Source organism: Aaosphaeria arxii (assembly GCF_010015735.1).
Source record: "Aaosphaeria arxii CBS 175.79 unplaced genomic scaffold BU24scaffold_8, whole genome shotgun sequence".
Lineage (NCBI taxonomy): Eukaryota > Fungi > Ascomycota > Dothideomycetes > Pleosporales > Aaosphaeria > Aaosphaeria arxii.
In genome coordinates, this window is record NW_022983481.1 from 425,435 (window position 1) to 449,642 (window position 24,208).

The 24,208-nt window shown below is 46.9% G+C and overlaps 10 protein-coding genes across 10 annotated transcripts; 5 read left to right on the forward strand and 5 right to left on the reverse strand.

The window, feature by feature from the left end:
• Nucleotides 1-38: 38 nt before the first annotated feature.
• BU24DRAFT_396670 (DUF453-domain-containing protein) lies at nt 39-1,301 on the reverse strand. Its single transcript, XM_033525314.1, has 2 exons — nt 707-1,301; nt 39-656 (listed from the first exon to the last, which is right to left on the reverse strand). Exons 1-2 carry the CDS (start codon nt 1,273-1,275, stop codon nt 44-46), a joined length of 1,182 nt encoding a protein of 393 aa, XP_033380321.1. The 5' UTR covers nt 1,276-1,301; the 3' UTR covers nt 39-43.
• Nucleotides 1,302-1,543: 242 nt separating this feature from the next.
• Nucleotides 1,544-2,789, reverse strand: BU24DRAFT_412526 (uncharacterized protein; the record flags this gene model as incomplete). The annotated part of the gene is made up of 3 exons (XM_033526119.1): nt 1,544-1,989; nt 2,040-2,551; nt 2,758-2,789. The coding sequence occupies 3 exons, from the start codon at nt 2,787-2,789 to the stop codon at nt 1,544-1,546; spliced, it is 990 nt and encodes a 329-aa protein (XP_033380322.1).
• A 366-nt stretch (nt 2,790-3,155) lies between these two features.
• On the reverse strand, nt 3,156-4,234 carry BU24DRAFT_495076 (RraA-like protein; the record flags this gene model as incomplete). Its single annotated transcript, XM_033534101.1, has 3 exons — nt 3,872-4,234; nt 3,816-3,822; nt 3,156-3,766 (listed from the first exon to the last, which is right to left on the reverse strand). The coding sequence occupies exons 1-3, from the start codon at nt 3,914-3,916 to the stop codon at nt 3,156-3,158; spliced, it is 663 nt and encodes a 220-aa protein (XP_033380323.1). The 5' UTR covers nt 3,917-4,234.
• A 7-nt stretch (nt 4,235-4,241) lies between these two features.
• Nucleotides 4,242-6,531, forward strand: BU24DRAFT_465561 (uncharacterized protein; the record flags this gene model as incomplete). The annotated part of the gene is made up of 2 exons (XM_033532284.1): nt 4,242-4,373; nt 4,426-6,531. The coding sequence occupies 2 exons, from the start codon at nt 4,242-4,244 to the stop codon at nt 6,529-6,531; spliced, it is 2,238 nt and encodes a 745-aa protein (XP_033380324.1).
• Nucleotides 6,532-6,694: 163 nt separating this feature from the next.
• BU24DRAFT_353805 (mitochondrial carrier) lies at nt 6,695-7,749 on the forward strand (the record flags this gene model as incomplete). The annotated part of the gene is made up of 4 exons (XM_033523792.1): nt 6,695-6,829; nt 6,881-6,976; nt 7,026-7,496; nt 7,546-7,749. The coding sequence occupies 4 exons, from the start codon at nt 6,695-6,697 to the stop codon at nt 7,747-7,749; spliced, it is 906 nt and encodes a 301-aa protein (XP_033380325.1).
• A 762-nt stretch (nt 7,750-8,511) lies between these two features.
• On the forward strand, nt 8,512-11,051 carry BU24DRAFT_465563 (aconitate hydratase; the record flags this gene model as incomplete). The annotated part of the gene is made up of 5 exons (XM_033532285.1): nt 8,512-8,621; nt 8,680-9,242; nt 9,289-9,393; nt 9,455-9,999; nt 10,080-11,051. The coding sequence occupies 5 exons, from the start codon at nt 8,512-8,514 to the stop codon at nt 11,049-11,051; spliced, it is 2,295 nt and encodes a 764-aa protein (XP_033380326.1).
• Nucleotides 11,052-12,487: 1,436 nt separating this feature from the next.
• BU24DRAFT_396677 (putative transporter) lies at nt 12,488-14,296 on the forward strand (the record flags this gene model as incomplete). The annotated part of the gene is made up of 3 exons (XM_033525315.1): nt 12,488-12,614; nt 12,732-13,829; nt 13,905-14,296. 3 exons carry the CDS (start codon nt 12,488-12,490, stop codon nt 14,294-14,296), a joined length of 1,617 nt encoding a protein of 538 aa, XP_033380327.1.
• A 1,234-nt stretch (nt 14,297-15,530) lies between these two features.
• BU24DRAFT_485284 (polysaccharide lyase family 1 protein) lies at nt 15,531-16,627 on the reverse strand (the record flags this gene model as incomplete). Its single annotated transcript, XM_033533383.1, has 1 exon — nt 15,531-16,627. The coding sequence occupies one exon, from the start codon at nt 16,625-16,627 to the stop codon at nt 15,653-15,655; it is 975 nt and encodes a 324-aa protein (XP_033380328.1). The 3' UTR covers nt 15,531-15,652.
• Nucleotides 16,628-18,144: 1,517 nt separating this feature from the next.
• BU24DRAFT_435444 (alcohol dehydrogenase) lies at nt 18,145-19,430 on the reverse strand (the record flags this gene model as incomplete). The annotated part of the gene is made up of 5 exons (XM_033530093.1): nt 18,145-18,159; nt 18,292-18,562; nt 18,621-18,848; nt 18,909-18,986; nt 19,084-19,430. The coding sequence occupies 5 exons, from the start codon at nt 19,428-19,430 to the stop codon at nt 18,145-18,147; spliced, it is 939 nt and encodes a 312-aa protein (XP_033380329.1).
• Nucleotides 19,431-20,981: 1,551 nt separating this feature from the next.
• BU24DRAFT_425811 (NAD(P)-binding protein) lies at nt 20,982-22,148 on the forward strand. Its single transcript, XM_033528826.1, has one exon. The coding sequence runs from the start codon at nt 21,034-21,036 to the stop codon at nt 21,985-21,987; it is 954 nt and encodes a 317-aa protein (XP_033380330.1). The 5' UTR covers nt 20,982-21,033; the 3' UTR covers nt 21,988-22,148.
• Nucleotides 22,149-24,208: the final 2,060 nt, after the last annotated feature.

The window sequence follows — 24,208 nt, forward strand, 5'->3', positions numbered from 1 at the left end:
GATATCAGAGTTATGGTGTTATACATTTATGACGTATTGCAGCTCAGGTTTCATCTTTCCTTTCTTTCCAGTAAATAGTTCCCTCCATGATTCGACGAGCAGTGCGAAAAACGGTCGCATCCTTTACACCTCCACTCTCATCGAAGTTTGCATCTACGACCAGCGTGCCACTGTTGTGCCCGATTGTCACCCCGTCCTTAGGCTGCGGAGATGTATTGCGGTGTACAATTGATCCTTGTAATCGAGATGCAGTTGCCAGGGCCATTGCAACGGTGATAGGCACAGCGCGATGAGGTTGGCCAACAGAAATTGCACGTACAAGCACATTGCAATCTTCCTTTCCGACTATTTTTCCACCAACTATCTTATGCGAATGTGGAACGTCGACCATAGCTATCTTTGGAATAGAGCCTGGCACCGACTCATCATTCTTTGCAATCCCCATAGCGACGCCTGCCCTTCTGCGGATACCATCAAGCTTTCGCAGTAGGTCGGGATGCGTATCGATCGCGTCAGCAAGAATGCTCCCCTCAACACCCAATTGTGAGGCCTCGACAAAGACACATGGATTTCCAACGTCTATACAAGTAACGGTGAACCCGTCAAAAGTGTCTGTGACATTTCCGGTCGGCAAAGCTTTTCCAGTCTTGGAACCTCTCCATAATTGTTAGCAGATACGTATGTCTTTTCGAATTGGTTCACATACGCTGGATTGATGAATGAAAGTTCTACTTTTGCTCCTGTACCAGCAACACCATCGATCCCAAAAGAACCATCGACTTCGGCCTCTCCATCTTTGACAAGGAACTTCGCATGTATGATTTTCCCTGTGTTGGTATTGTGGATTCGCACAGTTGCTTTGCCATCTTGGTGTTTTACCTGGCCTGCGTCTACTGCAAATGGCCCGATGGCTGCGCTCATGTTGCCGCAATTGCTACTGAAATCGACTTCTGAGTTCGCGACACCAATTGCTGCGAATGTGTAATCAACATCGGCATCTTCTCTTTCTGATTTGCCGACAACGCAAACCTTCGACAGGCTAGAAACACCGCCTCCCATACCATCCAGCTGCCTGCCATTTGGGTCAGGAGAGTTGATGACTCCGCGGAATATCGATGGCCATTCTTTCTTGTCTTGTGGTAGGTCTTCGGCTTTGAAGATCACCGCACGTGAGGTTCCACCCCTGTAATACGCAGCAGGCAATGATCGTTGCGCTTTTTGGATGCAATGGCTAAGATGAAACCTGCGAATTTGCGATCTCAAAACGCAACTCATTTTGGTGTTTGAATCGTTAATTCCTGATTATGACAGCCCCGGGTTATTGATGGGTTTAATAGCAAACGTGTTCCGACTGCACAATAGTATATTGACTAAACTTAATGTCGGCTACTGCGGATGTATCCGATGCGCAGTAGAACTAACTGAAAAGTAACAAACACTGTCCAACTACAATATCGGAACGGCACATCTGCGAATATGATTCCTAAGAAGTACAACATTGGCAGTGTTTTGAAATTCACGTGCATGTGAGCGATATTTAATCTCAATCATATACTTTGCCCGCAGTCTCAATCATCATTCGCTCCCACTCATTTCGCTCCATCCATGTTCGGAGATTCTTCAAGACCGCGATGTCATCCACGTCCCTAAACTTTTCCGGTATATATTTGGTCTCCTCGGTTCTATTGGCGCCAGATCCTGTATGCGGCCAATCTGAACCCCATAATAGCTGACCAGGCACTTCTTCCACGAAGGCTTTGATCAATGGCTCGAGATCACCATAGCCTCCCGTCGTAAGCTTGGAAGAGCGATACAGCCCGGAAATCTTGATGTATACCCTACCAGATTTGGCGAGTGATATCATCGATGCGTACCCAGGTTGCTCTGTTACCGAAGTGATATTCGCAGGTAAAGCAGTCATGCCCTTCATTCCACCTTGATGGTCCGCTATGATTTTCACTGGAAGATGACGGAGTGTGTTTGCAAGATCTAACAATCATCAGCGCTACAGATAGCGTATACCTAGTGGTGTGACTTACAATCCCAACTGTCACCAGATATGAACAATTGACATTTCCAATTATCTCGAGATTTGACGCGTTCAGCAGTGTTTATAATCTTCTGTCGTAAGTGTTCGTAATCTGTTCCGTTTCCTGCTGCTTCTGTATTTATGCGAAAGCCTCTCACACCCAGATCATCCCATTCTTGCAACTGGCCTTCATCGGTTTCATGCTCATCAATGACAACGATGGCTCGCAATTTTCGCTGTTCTGCTTCTCCACACCTGCCATGTTTCTTGAGCAAATTAATGATAAGGCCATTGTCCGTTCCGTAAACGGAGGGCTGGACCAGCACCAAGTTTTGGGGACGATGCGACCTGCTCAAATTGCCATTGAACTCAAGCAAAGACTCGTAAAGAGCTGCATCGGGTGTATAGGCTCGGCTTGGTGAGTACGGATATTCGGCAGGGTTGAAGACATGGACGTGTGTGTCCCAGGAGTGGCGGGGTAAATGCCAATCTACGTCAGTCTGCGTGATACTTCCCATGACGCTAGACGATATGATATCAGTACATTGATGTGCAACAGAGATCGTGCGATCCCTGAGATGAAAGTATTAATGACTAACATGAGCGATCTTGGTAGAGCGAGTTGGAAAGCTAGCAAGCTGCGAACCGCCAGTGGGATCATGTTAAAATGCGTCGCAAAATTGTTGAAACCGTGGGATTGGAACTTAAAGGCCGATTGAATCACTTACGGAATATTTGACTTTGGCATGCCTTCAAGCATAGTGGTCGGATAGATCCGACAGTCCTTGGCGCAAGGAATGATAGTGCATAGCCGGTTCACACCATCTCACGAAGGATAATGGCATACAGTAAGCAAACTATAGAGGTAATAACGCTAGAGGTTTCTTCATGATAAAGACGCGCATCAAGGGACAAATTCTCAGCCTCCACCAGCCTACTGTTGATGAGTTGAGTTTGCCACTGAGGCTGCATGTATTCAATCAGTCACCGAATATGCCTGGAAACTCATGCGTGTTACATGGTGGCATTGTATATTAAAGGCTTAAAGCTATCGGTTCTCATGTCAATGTATTGTTTATTGCTCTTTCTTGCAGTTGAATAGTCTACCTAGGTATTTTCGGACATCTCATTTCCGATACTTCTTGATAGTTGGGCCCATCTCTGCACCACCATTTAGATCATCTAGTGTTCTCTCATCAATCTTCTTCCTCTCTTCGCATAATTGAACAACTTGCTCAACAAGAGATGGTGGTACTACAACCACACCATCTTGATCGCCAACAATTATATCTCCAGGATTTATGTATAGACCGTCTTTGAATTCAAGCGCGACGTTTAACTCGGACGCCTTTGTAAAAGTATTGGAGCCAAGGATGGAGTTTCCCCGAGCAAAGAGAGGAAACTTCAAATCTTGGATCTCTTGGATGTCGCGAAAACGGCCATCAATGACCACTCCGGCGGCACCTGATGCCTTCAGTCGCGTTGCCATAAGTCCACCAAAGCAGGCGGAGTAGAGCTTCTTGGGCTGTTGTATATACATGATCTTGCCTGATTCCGTAGAGTCTGCAAAATGTTTAGTTGGTGTAGGAGCTGCAGCATCGTCTGCGGCAACCATTTTCACAGTCGTTGCTTCCCCTATGATGGCCGGACTTGCACCAGTGCCTTGTCTCACTGGACTCCAAATTGATATACCGTCCAAGTATCCTCCGAGGGGATATTTCAGCTTGACAAGTGCGTCTAAATTGTTTGTTAGTCCTTGCACGAATCGCAGAAGCCACAATGTTACCTCCGATCTGAAGCCACGTGAGTTGCAATGCAGAACAATATATTGGACAAACTTACGTCACAAGAAGCAAAAGGTCTCAAAGCTTTGATCAGCGCCGACATCTTGGGTTTGGGTATATACTACTGCTAGGGGCTGTGTATTGATGAAGTCGATGGCGATGGTCGATGAAAGCTAAGAAGGTGTCAGAATATCTCGCCGAATTAATGAGCTATTAGACAAGGGAACTAATGCGCTGTCAGAAGTTTGCGATATGGGCAGTACTTGAGACTTAACAATACAGGGTGTTGCGGGGATGATCACGTGACTGTTCGAAGAGGAATTTACCGTCGGATACATCCGAAGGATCCACCATGCTGTTAGGATCGCACGACTTGGTTTTTGGACAGTTGAAAGTGCAGTGCGAATTCCCTTTCTCAGCTGACGAGGATGCCTCGGGAAGCTGTATCTTCTCCTCAGAGTGTAGGGACTGTGACAGGCGCCACAGCGAGACGGAAGCACCGGCCGGGTCTGCAGCGTGTGTCTATTGCATGCGAAAGGTGCAGGACCCGCAAGAACAAGGTAATCTATTGGCCTGCGGATCGATCCATATTAGAGGTGCTAATTGCAACAGTGTGATAGGAAGCTTCCGGAGTGTTCAACATGCAAGGCTGCTGGTGCTACATGCGTAGTAGTAGATCGTCTCACCAATCGCCAGTATCCCCGTGGCCATGTGGAGGGGTTGGAACTCGAGGTCGAGCGACTGAAAGCGCGCATTCAAGAGCTGGAGATCCGATCCAGTGAAGCAAATCCTTCGACTCAGGGCAGTCGTCCGTCAACAGAGAGCGTGCTAGCAACACACAGTACTCCGCTCAGCTTCAATTCCACGGATGCGCATGAACCATCCTCAATCACTGGTATTACCAATGACGACTTCACTGCAATACCTCGTGATGTTACGCGCAGTGGGAGATTCATTGGCGACTCGAGCGGCCTCTTCTTCGGAACTATCGTCAAGGGCATACTTCTTCAGGCAGATTACAAGGGAGAGCATGGCCCTGCTACAAGTTCACTGAGATTACGACTTGCCGAACGCCAAACAACATCAACCGATGCCCAATTCTCTTTCCCCGATGACGACCTTGCAAATAGGCTGCAAACAGCTTATTTCACCAGTCGTTGGCCTGCTTTACCATTTTTGCATCGAGGATCTTTCTTAGAGCAGCACTTCGAACCCTGTCTTGCCTTGAAATTTCAAGCGAGCGAAATCTCTCTGTTCATGAGTTTCATGGTTCTGGCTCTAGGTGCAATCGATGTTAAGCGTCAAGATTCCGAGTTCGGCGATGACCATGTGCAATTTTTCCGATATGCGACTGAGAATTACCTTCATTCTCTTCTTGAGGAGGATAGTATTCAGACTGTACAAGGCCTTCTCTTGATCTCCCAATTCGCCATTAACGAACACCAAAGTGCAAATGCGTGGCTTGTCACCGGACAAGCAATTCGAACAGCGATCGACCTCGGACTGCATCGAACACTAGCATCCCTATCTTCAGAACTAGGCTTGTTCGATCTTGAAATGCGTAAAAGAGTGTTCTGGAGCGCATATGCTATTGATAGAAATGTTTCAATCACTCTTGGCCGCCCGTGTGGTATGAGAGATGAAGACATCGATGTTCCACTTCCTCAAAACCTAAGCGATGACGACCTAGTCGCAAATTTTACGCCCACGAACACCATCTTCAATCAACCCTTGGATATGTCCACATTTATTCATATAGTGAAGTTGAGGCAAATACAATCAAGAATCCAAGCTTTGTTTTACTCAGCTAATCCCGCTTCTCTCCTGACCCAAGGAATTTCCTATCATCAGACTGAGTTACGCTCACAGCTCGAAGATTGGATAGCACAAGCACCTCGCTACTCTCGTCCGACTATGGCTACGTTCCAATCGCAAGACTGGTTCCAGATCGCTTACTCTCACGCGTTGCTCTTGTTGTATCGACCGTCACCAGGAAATCCCATCATCGATTCGGCAGCACTGCAACTCTGTGCAGATGCCGCAATCAGTCTCATCAGTTCCTACTCATCGCTATATGCGAAAAACAAGATCACGTATACATGGATTGCGCTTCATTCACTTTTCATGGCCAGCATCACCATGCTATACACCTTGTCTGTTAGCCCAGAGATACGAGCAAGCACCACCAAGGCTGTTGTCAAATCGAACGTTGTCTCATGTCTTGCGCTCTTTGAGGTTATGGCCGATTATTGGCCACTCGCTACTCGGTGCCACAACATTATTGAGCGTGTTGGAAATCACACCGTCACTTTGTTTGATACGGCACAGAGTTCGGCGCGAGATGGAGGACCGACTGCCTCTGAAACACTACACGACACCACCCAACAGCATTTTGGTCAGATCGATGCCGAATTCATGGAATGGTTCGGGACTCGTGATAATTATGCACCACTTTCATTCTCTGACCAGGAGACTAGCAGCCATCATAGCGGTACAGCGAGCAACCTCAGGCCGCATAATCCCCACGCGCATGGCCAATCCTTTCCGAACCCATTAGATATTTCATTGGAGAACATTGACGATATATTTTCGGCCGACTTTGATAATAGTATTCCGATGATGATAACCGCTTTCGGCAATGAAAGTCACCTACCCATCCCAACGCCAAGACCATCGGAAGTATCCGATACCACCATGAGCAGTTTGCCAAACATCTAAAGCCCGTCGCGTTCGCGGCATTGGGGAAGAAAAAAAAACAACTTATTATCCATTGCCATAACTATTATCTTGCTCTTTGTACGATCATGGCAACCCGGGACTGTCCTTATCCAGTTGCTCCTCTTCTCTCTAAACCGCATTATCCAGAGAAGAAGAGGATATCATGGAACAACTTGTTGGTTGGAGCAGGGATGAATATTTTCCAAGGTATAGCTTTTTGAGTCCTCTTTGTAGGTCTAAGGCCTTAAACTGTACAGTTACTTCACTTGGTCAGCCAATGGAAAACATGAAAACTTATGTAAGTAGTCTGGGTAGAGTTACACTCAATGCCAAGTACTGATGAGTGAAGGTGTCGGCGAACAGAAATGCAAGCCTCGGAGAAGCCATTCATGCCCTTTGGCAAAGAGGTCCTGTACGGGGGTTTTATCAGGGGTTAATTCCATGGGTATGCACCAAAGCACTTGAACTACGCAACTACTAAATGTGTCTACCAGGCTTGGCTCGAAGCTTCCACTAAAGGCGCCATCCTCATCCTCACCTCTGCAGAAGTGTCTTACTATTCAACCCGAACTTTCGGAATCAGTCCAGCTGTTAGTGCTACCCTTGGAGGCATTGCGGGTGGCGCAGCTCAGTCCTACCTGACTATGGGAATGACAACATGTATGAAGACAGTCGAAGTCACCAGAAGTAAAACAGCAGCAGCGGGCGGCAAAATACCCGGCACCATGGAAACGTTTGTGCACATTCTTCGCACTCAAGGAATACGCGGGGTTAACAAGGGAGTAAATGCTGTTGCCTTGCGTCAAATCAGTGGTTGGGCTTCAAGAATGGGAATATCGAAAGCGGCCGAGAACCCAGTTCGTAAAATGAGCGGCAAATCCCAGGCCGAAAAGCTATCAATAGGAGAGAAAATCATAGCATCGACGATTGGAGGAGCGTTGAGCTGCTGGAATCAGCCCTTTGAGGTATATCTGATCATTCTACCCAGTAGTCGGAAGCTAATATGTGAATTAGGTCATTCGTGTCGACATGCAAGCCGTAAAAGCCACTAGCGAAGTGATCAAGCCAACAATGATTTCGACAGCTAAGTCGATATGGAAGGAAAACGGGATCACGGGGTTTTTCAGAGGTATCGTGCCAAGAATTGGTGTTGCATCTTGGGCTACCATCTGCATGGTAGGGCTTGGTGATACAGTGAGAGAACGCTTCGCGAGGTAGATATGAAACTAGTTGTAATGACACTGGTAAGAATAGTGAACATTCCAAGTTCACAATTTTTAAGAGTCCTTCGAGTAGCACGTGCGCAGCTTTGAGGTGAATTCAATGTATTTATGGCGAATAATGGTTCCAAGTGTACGTAATGACCCAAAACCCGTTGACTATTGGAAAATGGTGTCGACGTGCTTGTAATAGTAGGTGCATTTCGAGGAACCTCAACGCTATTCGAAGGGCCATACTAGCTTGAATGGCATGAACGGCTTTGATGATGATGTCTAGTATTTAGCATGTCAAATCCTCCATCAGAAAATGTGCAAAGAAAACTTACAGGTCACTTAATCCGGTTGTATCTAATCACAATGACGCTCTCAGTATATTCTACGCTCGCCCAAGAGTTTAATCGACCTTATTATGTCTTTGAATGTTCATGAGCGGACAGTCATAAGTTTGCATAATGAGATCGCATTGATTGGCACGTGAATGGGTGCTAGATCGGAAGGTAGTGTGGAGAATCGGAAATGTAATCGGAACCAGTCAACCTCGGATGCATCCGTTTACCTGACTGCTGGTGAGTCTGCACCGGTTGAGAAATCAATTCGAAGTACTGGCTTGCATTGTTAGATAAGAAGACCTTACTTCCCGAAAATAATTTCCTAGATTTGGTTATTTGTTTCTCATCTTCCCAAACTACCCATGATGACTCGTAATGGACTCCTTCGATGGCACCATCCTGTGCGAGTGCGGAACGTACAACGCGCGACGATGGCCTCTGCTTCACCCTTTCGCTCCAGAGCCCGAATGAGCCGTCTCGATAAGGATGCGTACATTGACTATGCATTGCTAGATACGAAAATCCAACAAGTTAAAGAGCGGTAGGACGCCCTTCCAAAATGATTTATTTCCACATCCCGACTTACTCGAATGCGACAGGCTGAAACGGCCTTTGACATTTTCTGAAAAGATTTTATACGGCCATTTAGATAACGTGGAGGAGGCAGATATACGGCGCGGTGATTCCTACCTCAAATTACGCCCCGCAAGAATTGCATGTCAAGACGCAACAGCACAAATGGCTCTAATCCAGTTCATGTCCGCAGGACTGGATAGCGTCAAAGTTCCTACAACGATCCATTGCGATCATCTCATTGTTGCAAAGGACGGATATGCAACCGACCTAGCAAAAGCAACAGCCGATAACGAAGAGGTCTATAAATTCCTGGAAAGCGTATGCAAACGCTACGGTGCAGGTTTCTGGAAGCCCGGCGCTGGCATCATACATCAGATTGTTCTTGAAAACTATGCTTACCCTGGTGGGCTGATGATTGGAACCGATTCTCACACTCCTAATGCTGGAGGATTAGGCATGGCAGCCATTGGAGTTGGGGGTGCGGATGCAGTGGATGTCATGTCTGGGCTGGCGTGGGAGCTGAAGACGCCGAAGGTCATCGGCGTTAATTTGACTGGGAAATTATCAGAATGGGCTTCCCCTAAAGGTACGCTTCTATCTCACGTTTTGTATGGTTGTACTAATAATGGAAGACGTAATATTACGACTTGCGGGTGAGTTGACGGTGAAGGGGGCAACTGGGTCGATTATCGAATATTTTGGTGAAGGCGTTAAATCACTTTCTTGCACTGGAATGGGTGAGTATTCAGAAGGTCAAAATTTTTTTCCGTAATGATTCTGATCGATGCCTTTTTACAGCGACCATAACCAACATGGGGGCTGAGACTGGCGCTACAACCTCTATGTTTCCCTTCACCGAGGCAATGGGAGCGTATCTCGAGGCGACAGGTCGATCAGATATACGAGAAGCATCTTCCTCCTGGCGGCACCTGCTAAGAGCGGATGAGGGAGCCGAGTATGACCGTGTTATCAACATTGATCTGTCGTCGCTTGAGCCATTCATCAATGGACCATCTACCCCAGACCTTGCAATACCGCTTACAGAATTCAAGCAAGCCGTGGCGAAGAGCGACTGGGATAATCGAGTCAGCGCTGGACTGATTGGGTCGTGCACGAACTCCTCCTTCGAAGACATCAGCCGTGTGGCTCACCTGGCAAAGCAAGCTATGGCTGCTGGATTAAAGCCACAAGCACCTCTCTATCTATCTCCAGGCAGCGAAGCCACTCGCGCTACTCTCCAAGATTCCGGTGTACTGGAAGTTTTCGAAGAAGCTGGAGCAAAGTTACTTTCAAATGCTTGTGGGCCATGCTGCGGCTCGTGGGATCGACAAGAAATGCCAAAGGTGAGATAATTCCAGAGGTCGGCGTCGAATCAGATTAAGTTTCTTTTTGGGGGGGCATAACTAATTGAAAGCGCCATTAGGGGCAGAACAACTCTATCGTAACATCGTACAACCGCAATTTTACAGGGCGACTCGACAGCAACCCCGCGACAAAGATCTTTCTTGCGTCTCCAGAAACGGTCATTGCGAAAACATTTGCGGGCAACCTTGACTTCAACCCAGCCACGGATTCTATCCAAACCGCAGCAGGAGAATTCAGGTTTAACCCACCCCCACAAGTCGATCTGCCAATCAATGGATACCAAGAAGCCGATGATGGATATGTTGCACCACCGCCACAAAGATCAAATGTTCATGTGGATATATCACCAACGTCAAACCGTATACAACGTCTCAAGCCCTTCGCATCTTGGAACGGGCAAGATTATAAGGATCTGACGGTACTGATCAAAGTCAGCGGAAAGTGCACGACAGATCACATTACCCCTGCCGGACCATGGTTTCGATATCGCGGTCACCTTGAAAATATCTCGAACAACACCCTCATTGGTGCTGTGAATGCATACAACCAGAAAGTAAACATGGTACAGAATGTCTTTACAGGCCAGATCGCCGGCGTTCCTGAGACAGCTCGAGACTACAAACAGAGGGGCCAACAGTGGGTAGTGATAGCTGAGCACAATTATGGTGAAGGATCTTCCAGAGAGCATGCTGCATTGCAGCCGAGATTTTTGAACGGAGTTGCAATCATTGCAAAGTCTTTCGCCCGGATTCATGAATCCAACCTAAAGAAACAGGGCATGCTTCCGCTCACATTTTCGGATCCATCCGTATATGATCGGATTGCAGCAAGCGACAGGATAGATCTGCTGGGGCTGGCTGAGCTAGCGTCTGGGAAGCCAATTACTATGGCGGTGAAACCGAGCAATGGCACCGCTTGGCGGACAGAACTTCTTCACACACTCAACGAAGAGCAGATTGGCTATTTCAAAGCAGGGAGCGCGTTAAACTTGATGGCATTGAATGATGCTTCATCTTCACAATCTAATTAAATGTAGTTTTCAATTGGTTAGTGAATGTAGATTAATGTAACATACCGTTCTTGCAAATACTAGAGGAAATCTGTTGGGCCTGGTGTCCTGCCTAAAGTCTGAGATTTGACTATAGTCAAATACTGCAAGTAAGAAGGGTTACTTTGTGGCTGGCTGCAAGCGCTAAATGGGAATAACATTCGATCTATGGAGAAGTAGATTAATGCTATTCATTGGGATTCTGAGTACACGAGGTACTTATCTATCTCATTCCTAGTGATGGTGCAACCTTTTATACATAATCTTCATTACTCTCTTTTATCTGTGGTTATATGAATAGGAGCTGGTAAGAGGACGTCGTAACGAGGCAACTACTTACCAAGATTGGGTCATTAGACAATTCAGTTTCACTAGTATTGGAAAACACAAGAGACTTCAAGGTAAAATGTGAAGAGAAGTTGCGGTTTTTGTCAGCTTGGAGGAATTCTTACAACAATACATACTGGAGTAGTACCGTAGGAAAGCGCGGCAATGCATTACGCCTAAGAAGTCTAAGCGGTAGGTAATGATCAATATTGATCATTTCATCCATTTTCCTTCCATCAATGCTCTTATTTTTCCAACAATGATAACACTTCCACTTATGCCCCTCCTGAACTACTATTGTGCCTCTACAATGTACCAAAGGGGCCGACTAGTTGTTGAGGGGGACATCCTGCAAAGTCGCACTGGAACTGTACGTTCGTTGCTTTTCGTTCCGTTATCGAGCGGGCCCGTCAAAGTTATGCCGCATGTCATTGGATACCAAGTTGCAGCCTTTGTATTTTGTTGTTTGGCTCTTCTCCTTAAGGAATACAGAGTCTTTTGAGTAGATACCGAGTAAACCCTGCGACATTATCAACTGGATTAGACTTATGGGTTCAACAAGATTGTGCTGGTATATTGTTTAGTTACTTTCAGTTAGCGTCCTACGAAAAAAGGAAGCCTAAGTCAAGTGGTAGCCTCCGTGGTTGAGTCCGACGAAGTAGAACATCATGTGAGAGACTCAGAGAACGATCCGAACGTCTGCATACAGTCTGCATCATACCTAAACACAAATGTCGTGTTGTTTATCGTCCTAGCGTATCCTAACAAAGTTGCTTATTGGTTCCCGCCTAGCATCGGCCGCGATCCCATTGGGCGCGCTTCCCTCATCGGATGTATCCGATGTCCAATACCGGCGATTCTAATGACAGTAACAGAAGACTAAACCTGGGGAATCTTCTCCGCATGTCTGAACCCCACAGAAGCACCAATTTCCAATGCTATCCACACCATGAGTTCGGGTATAAAGTAAAGGGGCTGCGGATCTGAGATTTGGTGGAAGCAGAGACCTCGATCCTCCTTACTGTTGACAAATTATCACTTTGTTGGCCAGCGCTGTCAAGTCTTCGTTAGAGTCGCTCAAATATCCCATCATGGGTATCTTTACCAACTCGCCCCTGGCGAAGTATGTCAAGAGCGTGAAGGAGGCACCAAAGGGCATTTATAATCATCAGTTGATGCTGACGGTCATCATGTATGCTCTTGCTGGCATGCCGAAAGGTACGTGTGGCATCTCCATCTCGACTCCATAGAGGATGAAACATCTCGACGTGCCTATCGAAATGTACCACCCATTACTTTCCTGCGCATGTAAGACTGACAGGTGAACACCAACAGGTTGGGACGAAGGTACGACAGCATCCGTAACACAGCTGAAGTCATTCCAAAGGCACTTCGGCGTGACACCCAAAAATCACCCAGAGCAAATCTCCAACATCGTCTCCTTCGTCAATCTCACTGCAGGAATTGGTGCTCTCCTCTCGTTCTTCTTGAATGACCGGCTCGGACGAATCTGGTCATACAGACTGTACATGGCCATATATGCCCTGGGCAACATCATCGAAACCTTCTCATATGGCAGTCTCCCGGCACTGTACGTAGGCCGTCTAGTCGCGGGAGCTGGCATCGGTTCTCTCACCGTCGTAGGCCCCATGGCCATCGTGGAGATTGCACCCACAACCACGCGAGGACTCATGACACTATGGTTCAACGTTTGCATGCTGAGCTCTCAAATGATTGGCATCTTCATCGTCTTTGGATGCAACGTCCACGTGAACCCAACATCACGCCTACAATACCAGATTCCGTTCTTCGTACAGTGCTTCGTCCCCGCAATTGGGGTTGTCATGTCGTTCTTCCTCCACGAATCCCCACGATGGCTCTGCCTTCGCGGGAGGACGGATGAAGCCCTAAGAACCCTCACAATCCTTCGAGGTCTCCCCTCGGACCACGCCTATCTGCTCGCAGAATGGGACATGATGAGCACCCAAGTCGCACGCGAACAAAGCGAGTTCGGCGACATGAGCTCCGGCTCCATCATCCGCGAGACGTTTTGCGTACGCTCAAACTTGCGGCGCGTGCAACTCACTATCGTGGCGTACATCCTCGCGCAATTCTCAGGCGCCAACAGTGTTACCAACTACCTGCCCGAGATCTTTGGTATCATTGGTGTGCGCTCTACGAACGTGAAGGTCTATGCCTCAGGGCTCTACGCGCTCGCAAAGCTGGTGTGCTGTCTTGCTGCGTCGCTGTTCTTTGTCGATGCACTAGGCAGGAGAAAGTCGCTGTTCGTCGGCATCACCGTGCAGATGCTGTGTCATTCGTATCTGGCAGGATATCTCAATTTCTTTGTGCGGAACGAGGACAGCGTGACGACAGGGGCATCAGACATGGCGATCGGAGTGATTTATATCCATGCTTTTGGCTGGGCCGTCGGTATGTACATACACGTCTCCTCTTCCCACCCTTCCCCACATTACACATATTAATCTAGCTCACTATGAACGACAGGTCTATACACCCTTCCCTACCTCTTTGGCGCCGAGCTCTGGCCTAATCGCATCCGCTCTTTTGGCGGTGCGCTCTCTCAAGGTTTCCACTGGCTGTTCTACTTCGGCATCACCAAGGCGACACCCGCGCTTCTGAACGCCATGAATCAGTGGGGTGCGTTCGTATTCTTCGTCGCTTGGTGTGTCGTGGCGTTGATTTATAGCTATATCATGGTTCCTGAGACGGCCGGGAGGGCATTGGAGAATATGGACGCGTTGTTTGAGGGGCCGTGGTGGGCGATGCGTAAGGCGGCTAAGGTATCGGGGAATCTGGGGGATGAGGAGAATGGGAAAGGAGAGAAGGGAGAAGAAATGAGAATTGAGATTGAGGGGGGAAAGAAGGGGGGTGTTTGAGCCATGTGTAAAGAGAGGCATGTAGTACAACAGAAAGGAAGGATCATGGTATTCTATCCTCATGAGACAAGGTCACCTCATCTTTCAATAAAGTATCAATACAATAACGAGCCACCCCATTAACCCAAAGAAACGGCACATTCTTTGGTATCGTAATTGATTGATTAAGTTTACTTCTCTCTCCATCTCTTCCTTCCATTGGCCCCTTCTCCGGCATCGTCTTTATTTCTCTTACGCTCAGCCAGCAATTCGATCAATGGCGACTTGTGATACCAAAAGCTCCGAAAGATTGATCGCGGTAGCTCAATTGCGAGAAGGCTTAGACTATACGCAACGCTATAGGTGGATTGTTATCGTATGCTATAATTACGAGTATGCGGCAAGTCGCAGGCTCCCTAGCGTTTCGCGAGCAATCCGTGGTGCGGAACCTTCCCGCTCATTATTATCGCAACAGTCGGAAGCACGCTCTTCCGGCCTCCATTCGTGCCCGAAGTTCAAGAAGATGTTTGTAATCACTCGGCTCGGTTCGAGAGTCCAGTATAATTAAGTTCTGATAAGTCTGAACCATCAGTTTGGGGCAATATCGAGCCTTCGGACGACCCAATGGCCCCAAGACATCCATCGACGCTGTTGAGATATAATGGCTCAAGCAACACTCCTTCGCGATCGCTTTCAAAATTAATTAAGGTCAATCGTATATTGCTGTATTTGAGATAACATAAAAGCTGTAGCGAAGCATTACAATGATGCTGTAGCATGTTCGGGTGTAAATACAATAGCCTCGCCAAGGCTATATGTATAATTTATGCAAGTACGCGCAGTATCTTTCATCATGAAAGCAAATAGGCATTGGCCTTGACCACAGTTGACGAGAGGAAGCTCACGTAGAGTTCGTCTTCTATTCAGGAGTCCAGTCTCATCAGATTAGCAAGGAACAAGCGATGAGCTTCGATCTAGTCGTTCTGATTGGCTGTATGATACATCATTGACGCAATCTAATTGGCTAAAGAAAAGTCAACCAGATAAACTCAGGTTTATTGACATTGTAGGTACCGACATCATCATCGATTTTGATAATTATTTCGGAATTCGATCACCTATTGATCGATATTGCAGGCAGCTTATTGATTAATGCTGATCAAAATTACGGATGATTGATTGATCATTACCTTGATCGATTTTGCAAGTGGAAAACTAAGGAGTGTTGATTACAATTGCAGATATTGATGATTATGCAAGTAAATAGGCTACCGGTTTAAATCCAGCATGTACGTCTAAAAGAGTGCTTCCCTTGCATGGAAATATTTAGCCCTTGAGCACAATGTGCTGGCAAGGTGAAATGGAGTGCATGTGCAATCAAACTATTTCAAGATCACGGGGCCCTGCACATCTTTCAACAAGGACAGGCACGCTTGAGGCCTCGTCTATTGCAAAGGAATATGGAGGCGTGAAAGCACCTGCTGTTGCCCACTCCTGTCCTACTACGTGCCTGGATCCAAGATTGCCCGCGTCCTTCTTGCCTAAGGTGTCGTCATAGATGTTGTCCGTAGCGGATGCAAACGCGAATACATCGTACATCATCTGATGTGGATTGGAAACGGCCTTGAAGTAATTATTCTGAATAAGAACCGAGCCATAGGAGCCAAAACCAATACAATAGGAGTTGCCAGGAGAGTCGAAATAGTTGTTATATATGTGGCCGTCACCGTACATGACACGCGGCATACGCTGGTCGACATTCTGGGCCCACCAGTTGTGGTGGTACGTGACGTGCAACTTGCCTTCGTCCCCGGGATGGTCGCCGCCCCCAGAGCCGACAAGACTGGCATAGCGGTGGGATAAAGATTTGCTGGTGTACCAAAACTTGCACCACGATACGGTCTGGTAGTCAGACTCTATAGTAATGTCTAGAAGTCCGTCACCGGCATCCCAGATGCTGAGATGATCGTACCAGATGTGATGAGAGTTGCGACTGGCAATAGCGTCGGCAGCGGCGCCGGCGCGGATATTGAGGTTCTTGATGATAATATTCTGAACGCCATTCATGTCGAACCCTCCAACGATAGTCGCATTAGCGTTCTCGCCCTTAATGGTCTTGTCGCTCGCCACTTTGATAGCTTCACCGGCGTTGATCGTGCCCCTGACGATGATAACGCGAGCTCCTGAGGCCCCAGCGGCATTTCCTAAGTCTTCGACGTTGGTGACTGTAATAGCGGTCGCATTTCCTCCGCCAGTTGTGCCGCCTGCGGCACTAGCGAATCCGTTAATTCCAGGGTTAGGGCAGTTGTGAGCGAAAGACGAGCCCAAGAGAGCGCAGAACAAGAAATACATGGATATCATAGTGCTTTGACGAGTAGCTGACTTGAGAGAGAAAATAGTAGAAGAAGTAGAGGTGAACCGATAAGTCTAGTGAGCTTTTTCAAGCAGCCATAGGAGAAAACAAGAGTTGGAGTGATGACATCTGAATTGCAGGGTTAACAGCAGCAATTAAGATGTGTCCGGGTTATTTCTTGTCTCTCTTGCACCACCTGCGTGACTATCTCGAATTAAAATCTATATGAAAAGCGCAAACGAGATGCCAAGTAAGTTCCCTTGTACCTCATACCTCGCAGGCTGTCTGACAACCCAGCAACTTGGCTTCAAAGGGTGGCTGGTCAATGTGCATCCCTGTTCGGGATTTTCTGCTCTTCGTCACTGATAGCTTGACGCAAAGCAATATGCATCCTTGTGGGCTTAGGTGAAAGATTAAGTGAGGGATGAAAAAGTTTTCCGAATCAGAAAAGAAAAGAGAAAGGATATATACAGGGTCCGGTACGGTGCAGACATGACATGTATACTTTGCAATGTTGTAGCTATACAAAGTATGGTGCATATGCGACTTTACGTCGTTTCCTTTGGTTTCAATTGGCCCACTCGCGACTTTGAAACACGAGTCGATCTCTTTTCGCTAGATTGTTAATTGCGAGATAGTTAGATACATGGTTGACAGAGTCGGACGCGGAAGTAGCAGGTTGGTCTCTCCCTAGGGCATCTTGTCCTCTTCCTCCTACGCCACCAAGTTAGCTCTTTGCACGCGCAGGACGTTGGCGCAAAACTACTGGCAGGGTTCGCAAGCTCGTCGAGAATTTTTCTCATTTAATCCCCCTGGTTGATTCATGCTGTGAATGCTAAAAGGGTTGTTGTCTGGAGAAAGTTGCAATGCGGAGTTCCGCCCTTTTGTGTCCATGTTTGGTCAGAAAGCGCGGGGTTTTAGCAACGCCGCGTTAAAGTAATGCTAATATTCAGCCAGTGTCGTCTGCAACTGCAAGCTGTGGCCATTGGTTTTGTGATGAACAGGGCAAATCTCCTTCGATCTACCTAAGCACTGTCTGTACATCTGGAGGCTTTTGGGGGGCAACATAACATTGCGCAAGTGGCCGTAAATATGCAAGATGTAACTTACCCTATTATAACACTCGTCAGCTATTAATGACGGAGCGGGTGGCTACTACGTTTCTTGCTGTGGCCCTAATCAGACTGAAGCCCACCCACTACGGCATATACAATCTGACATAAACGAACTCCATGAAGCAATAGGAGCTGCGGCGAATTTATCTATCGCTTATTCTTATTATCTTCAAAAAGAGTAGATAATTGTTGTATCTGCTCATAACTCTATACATCTGACTGTCTATTCAATCTTTGTTATACTATTGGTTCTTTAAGCGGGTCTACCTAGACATTTTATTACGAGTATGTAACATTCTAAAGCTTAATTAATATCATCAATCATTTTACTAAATAAACTTAGTGAAAGGAACGACTCCTTTAGAGTAAGTGCTGTAGAAAACCAAGGATTTGAAAAGTACTCAGGCTCTCGACAACTACAGGCGATTTCTCTAAATTATTTGAAGAGGCGCAAGGACCCAAGCCTTTACATACTGATTCTGATTGGAGGTAGAAGAAAGACTGATGATAGTCATCCGGCAGTACGGACCACGTCTAGTGGCCCGTACCAGAACGGCTCTGTATCTGACCGCACCATTCCTTAACGCTTTCATCGCTGTTGAGATACCTTCAATCGTAAGTGGGTATGTCACTATCGTTGGCTTGATGTCCTTGCGAGCTGCAAACTCAAGCAAATCCTTGATTGTTTGTCGTGATGCCACAAGTGATCCTTGAATCCTGACCCCTTTCCATACGAGATCGAGCATTGGGACTGGAGCAGGCTCGAAAGCGACTGTCAAAGGATAGATACTACCGTACGTATCCATGAGAGGAATCAGGCTGAGTAGTTAGTGTTATGTTCCTTAATTCATTGTGCGGCAGAACAAATGATGCTTACCTAGCATAATTGACCACTGTGCTACCACAGAGCAACAGGTGTTTGACAGGCTCGAAGGTCTTTGCTCTCGTGTCTCCAAAACGGAAACAATGAAACTCGGTTGCGCCATATTCAAGATTCTCTCGCCTTTTTGACTTGCTGCTCGAAAGAACCACGACTTGGCATCCCATGACAGCAGCAAGCTTGATGGCCAGATGACCGAGGCCTCCAATGCCCGTTATGGCTACCCTATCAGTTGGACGGACACCTTACTCGCTCAAACCAGTCCATACTGTAGCTCCAGCGCACATAAGGGGCGCAGCGTACTCCGAAGCGTAACCCTCGGGAATCCGGTACACACATTTGGGGTCCCATACGGCGCCTGAGCTAAAGTGCCATTGTCCAGATCGTGGAAGCCGTATTGCCTTTGCCGGCGGGAATACTGGTCAGAACCTTAAGGTTCAGCTAAGTGCTTTCTCAATACTAGTTCACATATGGCTTATCAGTAGAACAATTGTCGCAGGTGCCATAGATTTCATGGGTGTAGCCAAAGCCCACGCGGTCGCCTTGTTTCGGTAACGTAACAGCAGCTCCAACCGATTGTATTATACCGATGCCTTCGTGCCCTAAGACCTGACCAGATTTCATGTAGTGTTCATCAGGTCCACAGAGACCTGGTTGGGTGGTTTCGATGAACACTTCACGATCCGCAAGCGCGCGAGAGACCTCTGTACTGGAGATAACACCTTCAGGAGAACCTTGAATGAATGCATACTCGTGTGTTCGTATAGGCAGGGAGGTATAAAAAGTTCGAAAGAATGATTTGTCCATTATGAAAGCCTCAATAATCGAAGGCATTCATAGAAATGCGTGATCTCGTAGAGGCTCTGAATCTGAGATTACAAATGTGCGATGATTATTAATTCTGGAAAGGAAACATTGTGAAAAGGGTCGAGATCAGAGATCAATAGCAATGTCATGATAGTCTTGACGTATTAGTCCCGGTAGTCCATGCAAAATAGGCTTTGCAAGCTATTAGAAAACCTCGTCCTAATTTAGCCCTAAGTTTAACCTATAGCAGCACCTTAATCTACTAAACTTTCTATAATTTAATCTAATTAAGTATAGCCTTATAAAATAAAACTATTATTTAAATAATAATGTAATGGGCTGGTGCCCAGGAGATATACCCTGGATGAGATCCAGTGTAGTAATCGCGATAAAGCGCCGTGAGAACAACTAACGACTACCAGCTGCCCGTCGAGGGCACTTGGTGGCCAGTGTAGTTGAGTACTTCTCCTGAGTTTCCTAGTTAGAATTAGCGTGGTTTTCGTAAGGGATTCTTATAATCCCTACTCGAGGCTCTCTAAGACCTCTATCGAATTCATTACTGTTATCAGGTATCTGCAAGCTCTGCGCAACCCTTACAGTAGAAACTAGCACATCTTGGATACAAGTGGGAAGAATCGCGGTGTTTCACTATAGACAAATGTGAATGTCTCGGTTGCTACAATAGCTTGGGTGAAGCTTGGATAACTAAATACTTTGTAGTCGGAGACCCAAGGCATGTCACGATCAACACTGTCAGAAGTAGACCCTCGCATATTAGAGGTAGGATAGCGTATCCAACGAGACATTCCGCGAGCACTAGGTGTACCATGAACGAAGGACAACTCACGAGCAACAGATATACATGTGACCCCAATCCAGGCGAGCCAGCCCATGCGCTCAAGCGTTCTTATAGTTACTTGCACAGACGATGACTAAAGCAGCAGCAACAGTAACGAATACTGCCGTGTATGTGCCTTGCGTTTAGAGAGCTTTGAATGCTATCGAGATTCCAAGCACGTCCGATCCGGCAGCGAAGGTCAAGTCTTTGAGTTGGTACATGTCAGTAAACATCCTCATATCAATTCGGTCTATTCGTCGTGGTCACCAGACTCACTAAGGCAGAATGCAACTCCTATCAGCTCATAGTCTATTCAGTCTTCGTGATACTGGCTCTTGAAACTGATCTAATTAATCATGAACAAGGAATCTTTTAACGCTGAAAAGTCATGCAACAAAAAAAAATGGTTGCACGCTGCAAGGAGTTACACTCTGAGAGTAGCGCTAGAGGAAAACCAAGGATTTGGTAAATCTTTGGGCCTTTCACAACTACAGGCTATTTCTCTGGCCCGAGTAGCCTCTCCGAAACGATCATCGGGTCACAGAGGGTTTTCTGTTGTTCGGTAGCCCGGAGCAGTGCAGTTCCATGCGGTAACTGGCGCACTTGATTCGGTTGTGCTCCCGAGCTGAGGTCTTTCCGATTAAGGACTAGACCTTCGGGTTCAACCCGTGACAATAACAAATTTAAAAAGCTCGTTTGCTGCACTGCAAGAGGCAAATGATCTAGCAATGTATTTTTGAGCTACCTTTCCCTATCCTCATCCTCATGTATTCACGAAGTACACTCTTATCAACCGCAGGCTTTGTTTGGGGCTGCCTTCTCCTGCGAAGAACATGGAGATTCCTCACATTTCATCTCAATTTCGCGGGTGACGTTCAGCTACTGAAGTACCAGAGGCCCAGATCGTGGGCGCTCGTTACGGGCTCAAGCGCTGGCATCGGTCTGGGTTTTGCGAAAGAATTGGTTCTTCGGGGCTTCAACGTCATTTTGCTTGGTCACTTACCCGGCGAGCTTCAGTCAGCCGAAACGATGCTGAGGCAGCTGCCCGGTGCAAAAGAGATATTGACTGTGACCCTGGATGCTCGAACGTCGACACCTGCTGAGATTGAAACTGCCCTCGAGCCAGTGACGAAACTGCCACTCACAATCCTGATCAACAACGTCGGTGGTATCACGTTCAAACCCTATTACCAGAAGCTCGAGGACCACACGGCTGGACAGATTGACGACATGATCAATCTGAACGCTCGATTCGCGGCCCACGTCACTCGTGTTCTCGTGCCAACCTTGAAGCTTCATGGTCCTTCAGCCATCCTCAATGTGAGTTCGGGATCTTGTCGAGGCATGCCCTGGATGTCACTTTACAGCTCGGTCAAAGCCTTCAACGCCGCTTTCGGCCGCGCCCTGGCTCGTGAGTTTATCGCGGAGGGATCGAAGATTGACAGCCTCGTAGTCTGTCCGGGCGATGTTCAGAGCCAGGCCAACACTAGGGCGCTTGCACCCGGTTCACCAACCGCAGAGACGTTCGCGAAAGCTGTGCTAGATCGTGTTGTTACCGCTGTCAGACAAGGCAGGGTGGAGATAATGCCATATTGGGCGCACGATCTCCAGCTCAGTCTGTTCGAGGCGTTGCCTGAGTTCCTAGCACAGAGATTGACTGTCACGAGCATTTCAAGCAAAATAGAAGCTGAGCGTGCGCAGAACAGTAAGTCGCTCTAGCCACATCTCCGTAGATAAAGCTCTTTTTATATTATATTACAAGCAAATGAGTAGGAAGCATGAGCCCACAAGAACCTTTCCACAACAATGATGCTACTTAGGAGACGGACATGTATAGATGTGTAACAAACTATATGCAGCCCTCACGAACACCTTTTCCAATAACAAACCATAGATTTGATCTACTTAGCTATTGGTCGAGTCCAGTGACGTTACACTTATTTGCATTCCTCTATCAGACCATTCAGTATCTTCGTTGTCAAGCTAAATTGGCTCTATGCACCTACATACTGTATGTCTTGTTGCACGCCATATATAGAATCAAGATTTAAACAGTTCTTTTACATACGACCATTGGACATTGAAAACAGGGCTTCCCGTTCGCTCAGCCATACTTAAGCAATGTACCGGCGGACTAGTAGTTGAGTGGGTGACCATCAGCGAATCCCCGCTGTTGTATGTATTTTGCTTCTTTTTTTGCCCTTTTTTGCACTGTTTTTCGTTATCTGTGTACTCAGTAGATTCTGGGGTTTACCTTTGCGTGGAATCCCCTGGCATTCGTGTACATCATTTTTGAATACACACTCTCGTATAGATAGGTACATAGAGAGAGCTATTAAACATTGGGTAGTAACCCTTTTCCAACAACGAACGCACGTTCTATTTTTCAATTTGTTGACGTGATCATGCCTAAAGACCTATAAAGAACACATAGAACATACTACCCGCTCTAGCTTGCACGGCATAAATGCTGAAACCAGCAGGACCCAAGAACATTCTTGTCCCACCATTGCCCATTTGAAGCCGCCCGTATAGACATTTCTCGGCCAAGCGGGGCAAGTGCAAGAAAATGTGCGCGTACCTATTCTTGGCCGTGGAGACAACTACCCCCAATCGTGAAACATAATTGTCCCGAGATTAGAGTCGACGAGGGAACCTATCTAGAAAAAGAAATAGTGAAAATACGATTCTCCCAAGGTGATTACAGAGTATGAACAAGTTTGGCGGTAGTCTGGGCGAACAATGAAAATGGTGTGGTTGTGGGGAAAAGGCCGAATTGTTAGGTGCCATGCATTGGCATGAGGACGGAGTAGATAAAACCCGTGTTTTTCCGCTCCCTAGTCTAGTCTGACTCTATCCATCCGCGGCTCAGTAAGTTTGGAGGATACACGGTTCGAGTGTTTAAGGACGGATAGGTTTGTGATTGCACACCGACATTCGGGTCTAGTTTAAAATGCCGGAAGTGTATGTAGTTCTGATCTGTTATTTTGGGTTGAAGATTGAATTGACTAGGTGGGTCAACCATTCAACCAAGAGGTCAAAGTACGGGGCGGGGTGAACCAAACGCTAGCAGGATTATGCAGGGTCGATCGTGTTGTTGAAGCTATTTCACGACATTTTCATGATGCTGTGAAGTTCTTTGGAAGTTCAAAGCTTTAGTGTAGAAAGACCAAGTTTGTTACCTGAATGATAGAATATAAGAGTATATGGATGTTTTCGCTTTTGCTCTATAGAGAATAGGGCCTCCCTTTTGGCAATTGAAGCCTATTGAACGAATTTGTAATGTCCTAAGAACCAGTCTAGACAACTCAGCGCGTAACCTCAATCGTTTGACCTGACCTCTCAGCGAGCATGATATCTACGTTAGCTTGATGTAGTCGATGTCTAGTAAGTATGCGATCTGGATACGGGTACTTTTAGGTAGTCGTAATGCTATGTTTGTCTGGCTTGGAGATGCTCGGCCAGAAGTTGACATATTGTCTATCCAGTAGCATATTTCCATTACCATGGGGCCACAACTTCAAAGCCACTTTCAAGGTTGAAAACTAAGCTAAGTCATAAACAATTTTAACGAGTCTATTCGTTTGCAACAATTGCCGACGGCGCGTCACAGTCACTGAGAGCTCGATCTTCGATAAGAGCAGTATGAACGCATCTTAAAGCCACTGGACATTCAATGTACACAAGGCTGCGTAATTGTGCGTCTTTATTGAATTGTTTGGGTGTAGCGTAGATGCAAGTGAATCCCACAGACAGATCATACTGCATATCTATATGAGAGATTCGCGACCATAGAACCGGGGGTTGCGAGGTGTGCTGCGAGGATCGTCCAGCGCGCAGACGAGCCGTCTAGGTGTCGATTAACCTATTCTAACTCGTATGGAGTGCATGATCACTAAGTGCATGAGGTCTACGAGACTGGTGTCTAAGGGGGTGGTTT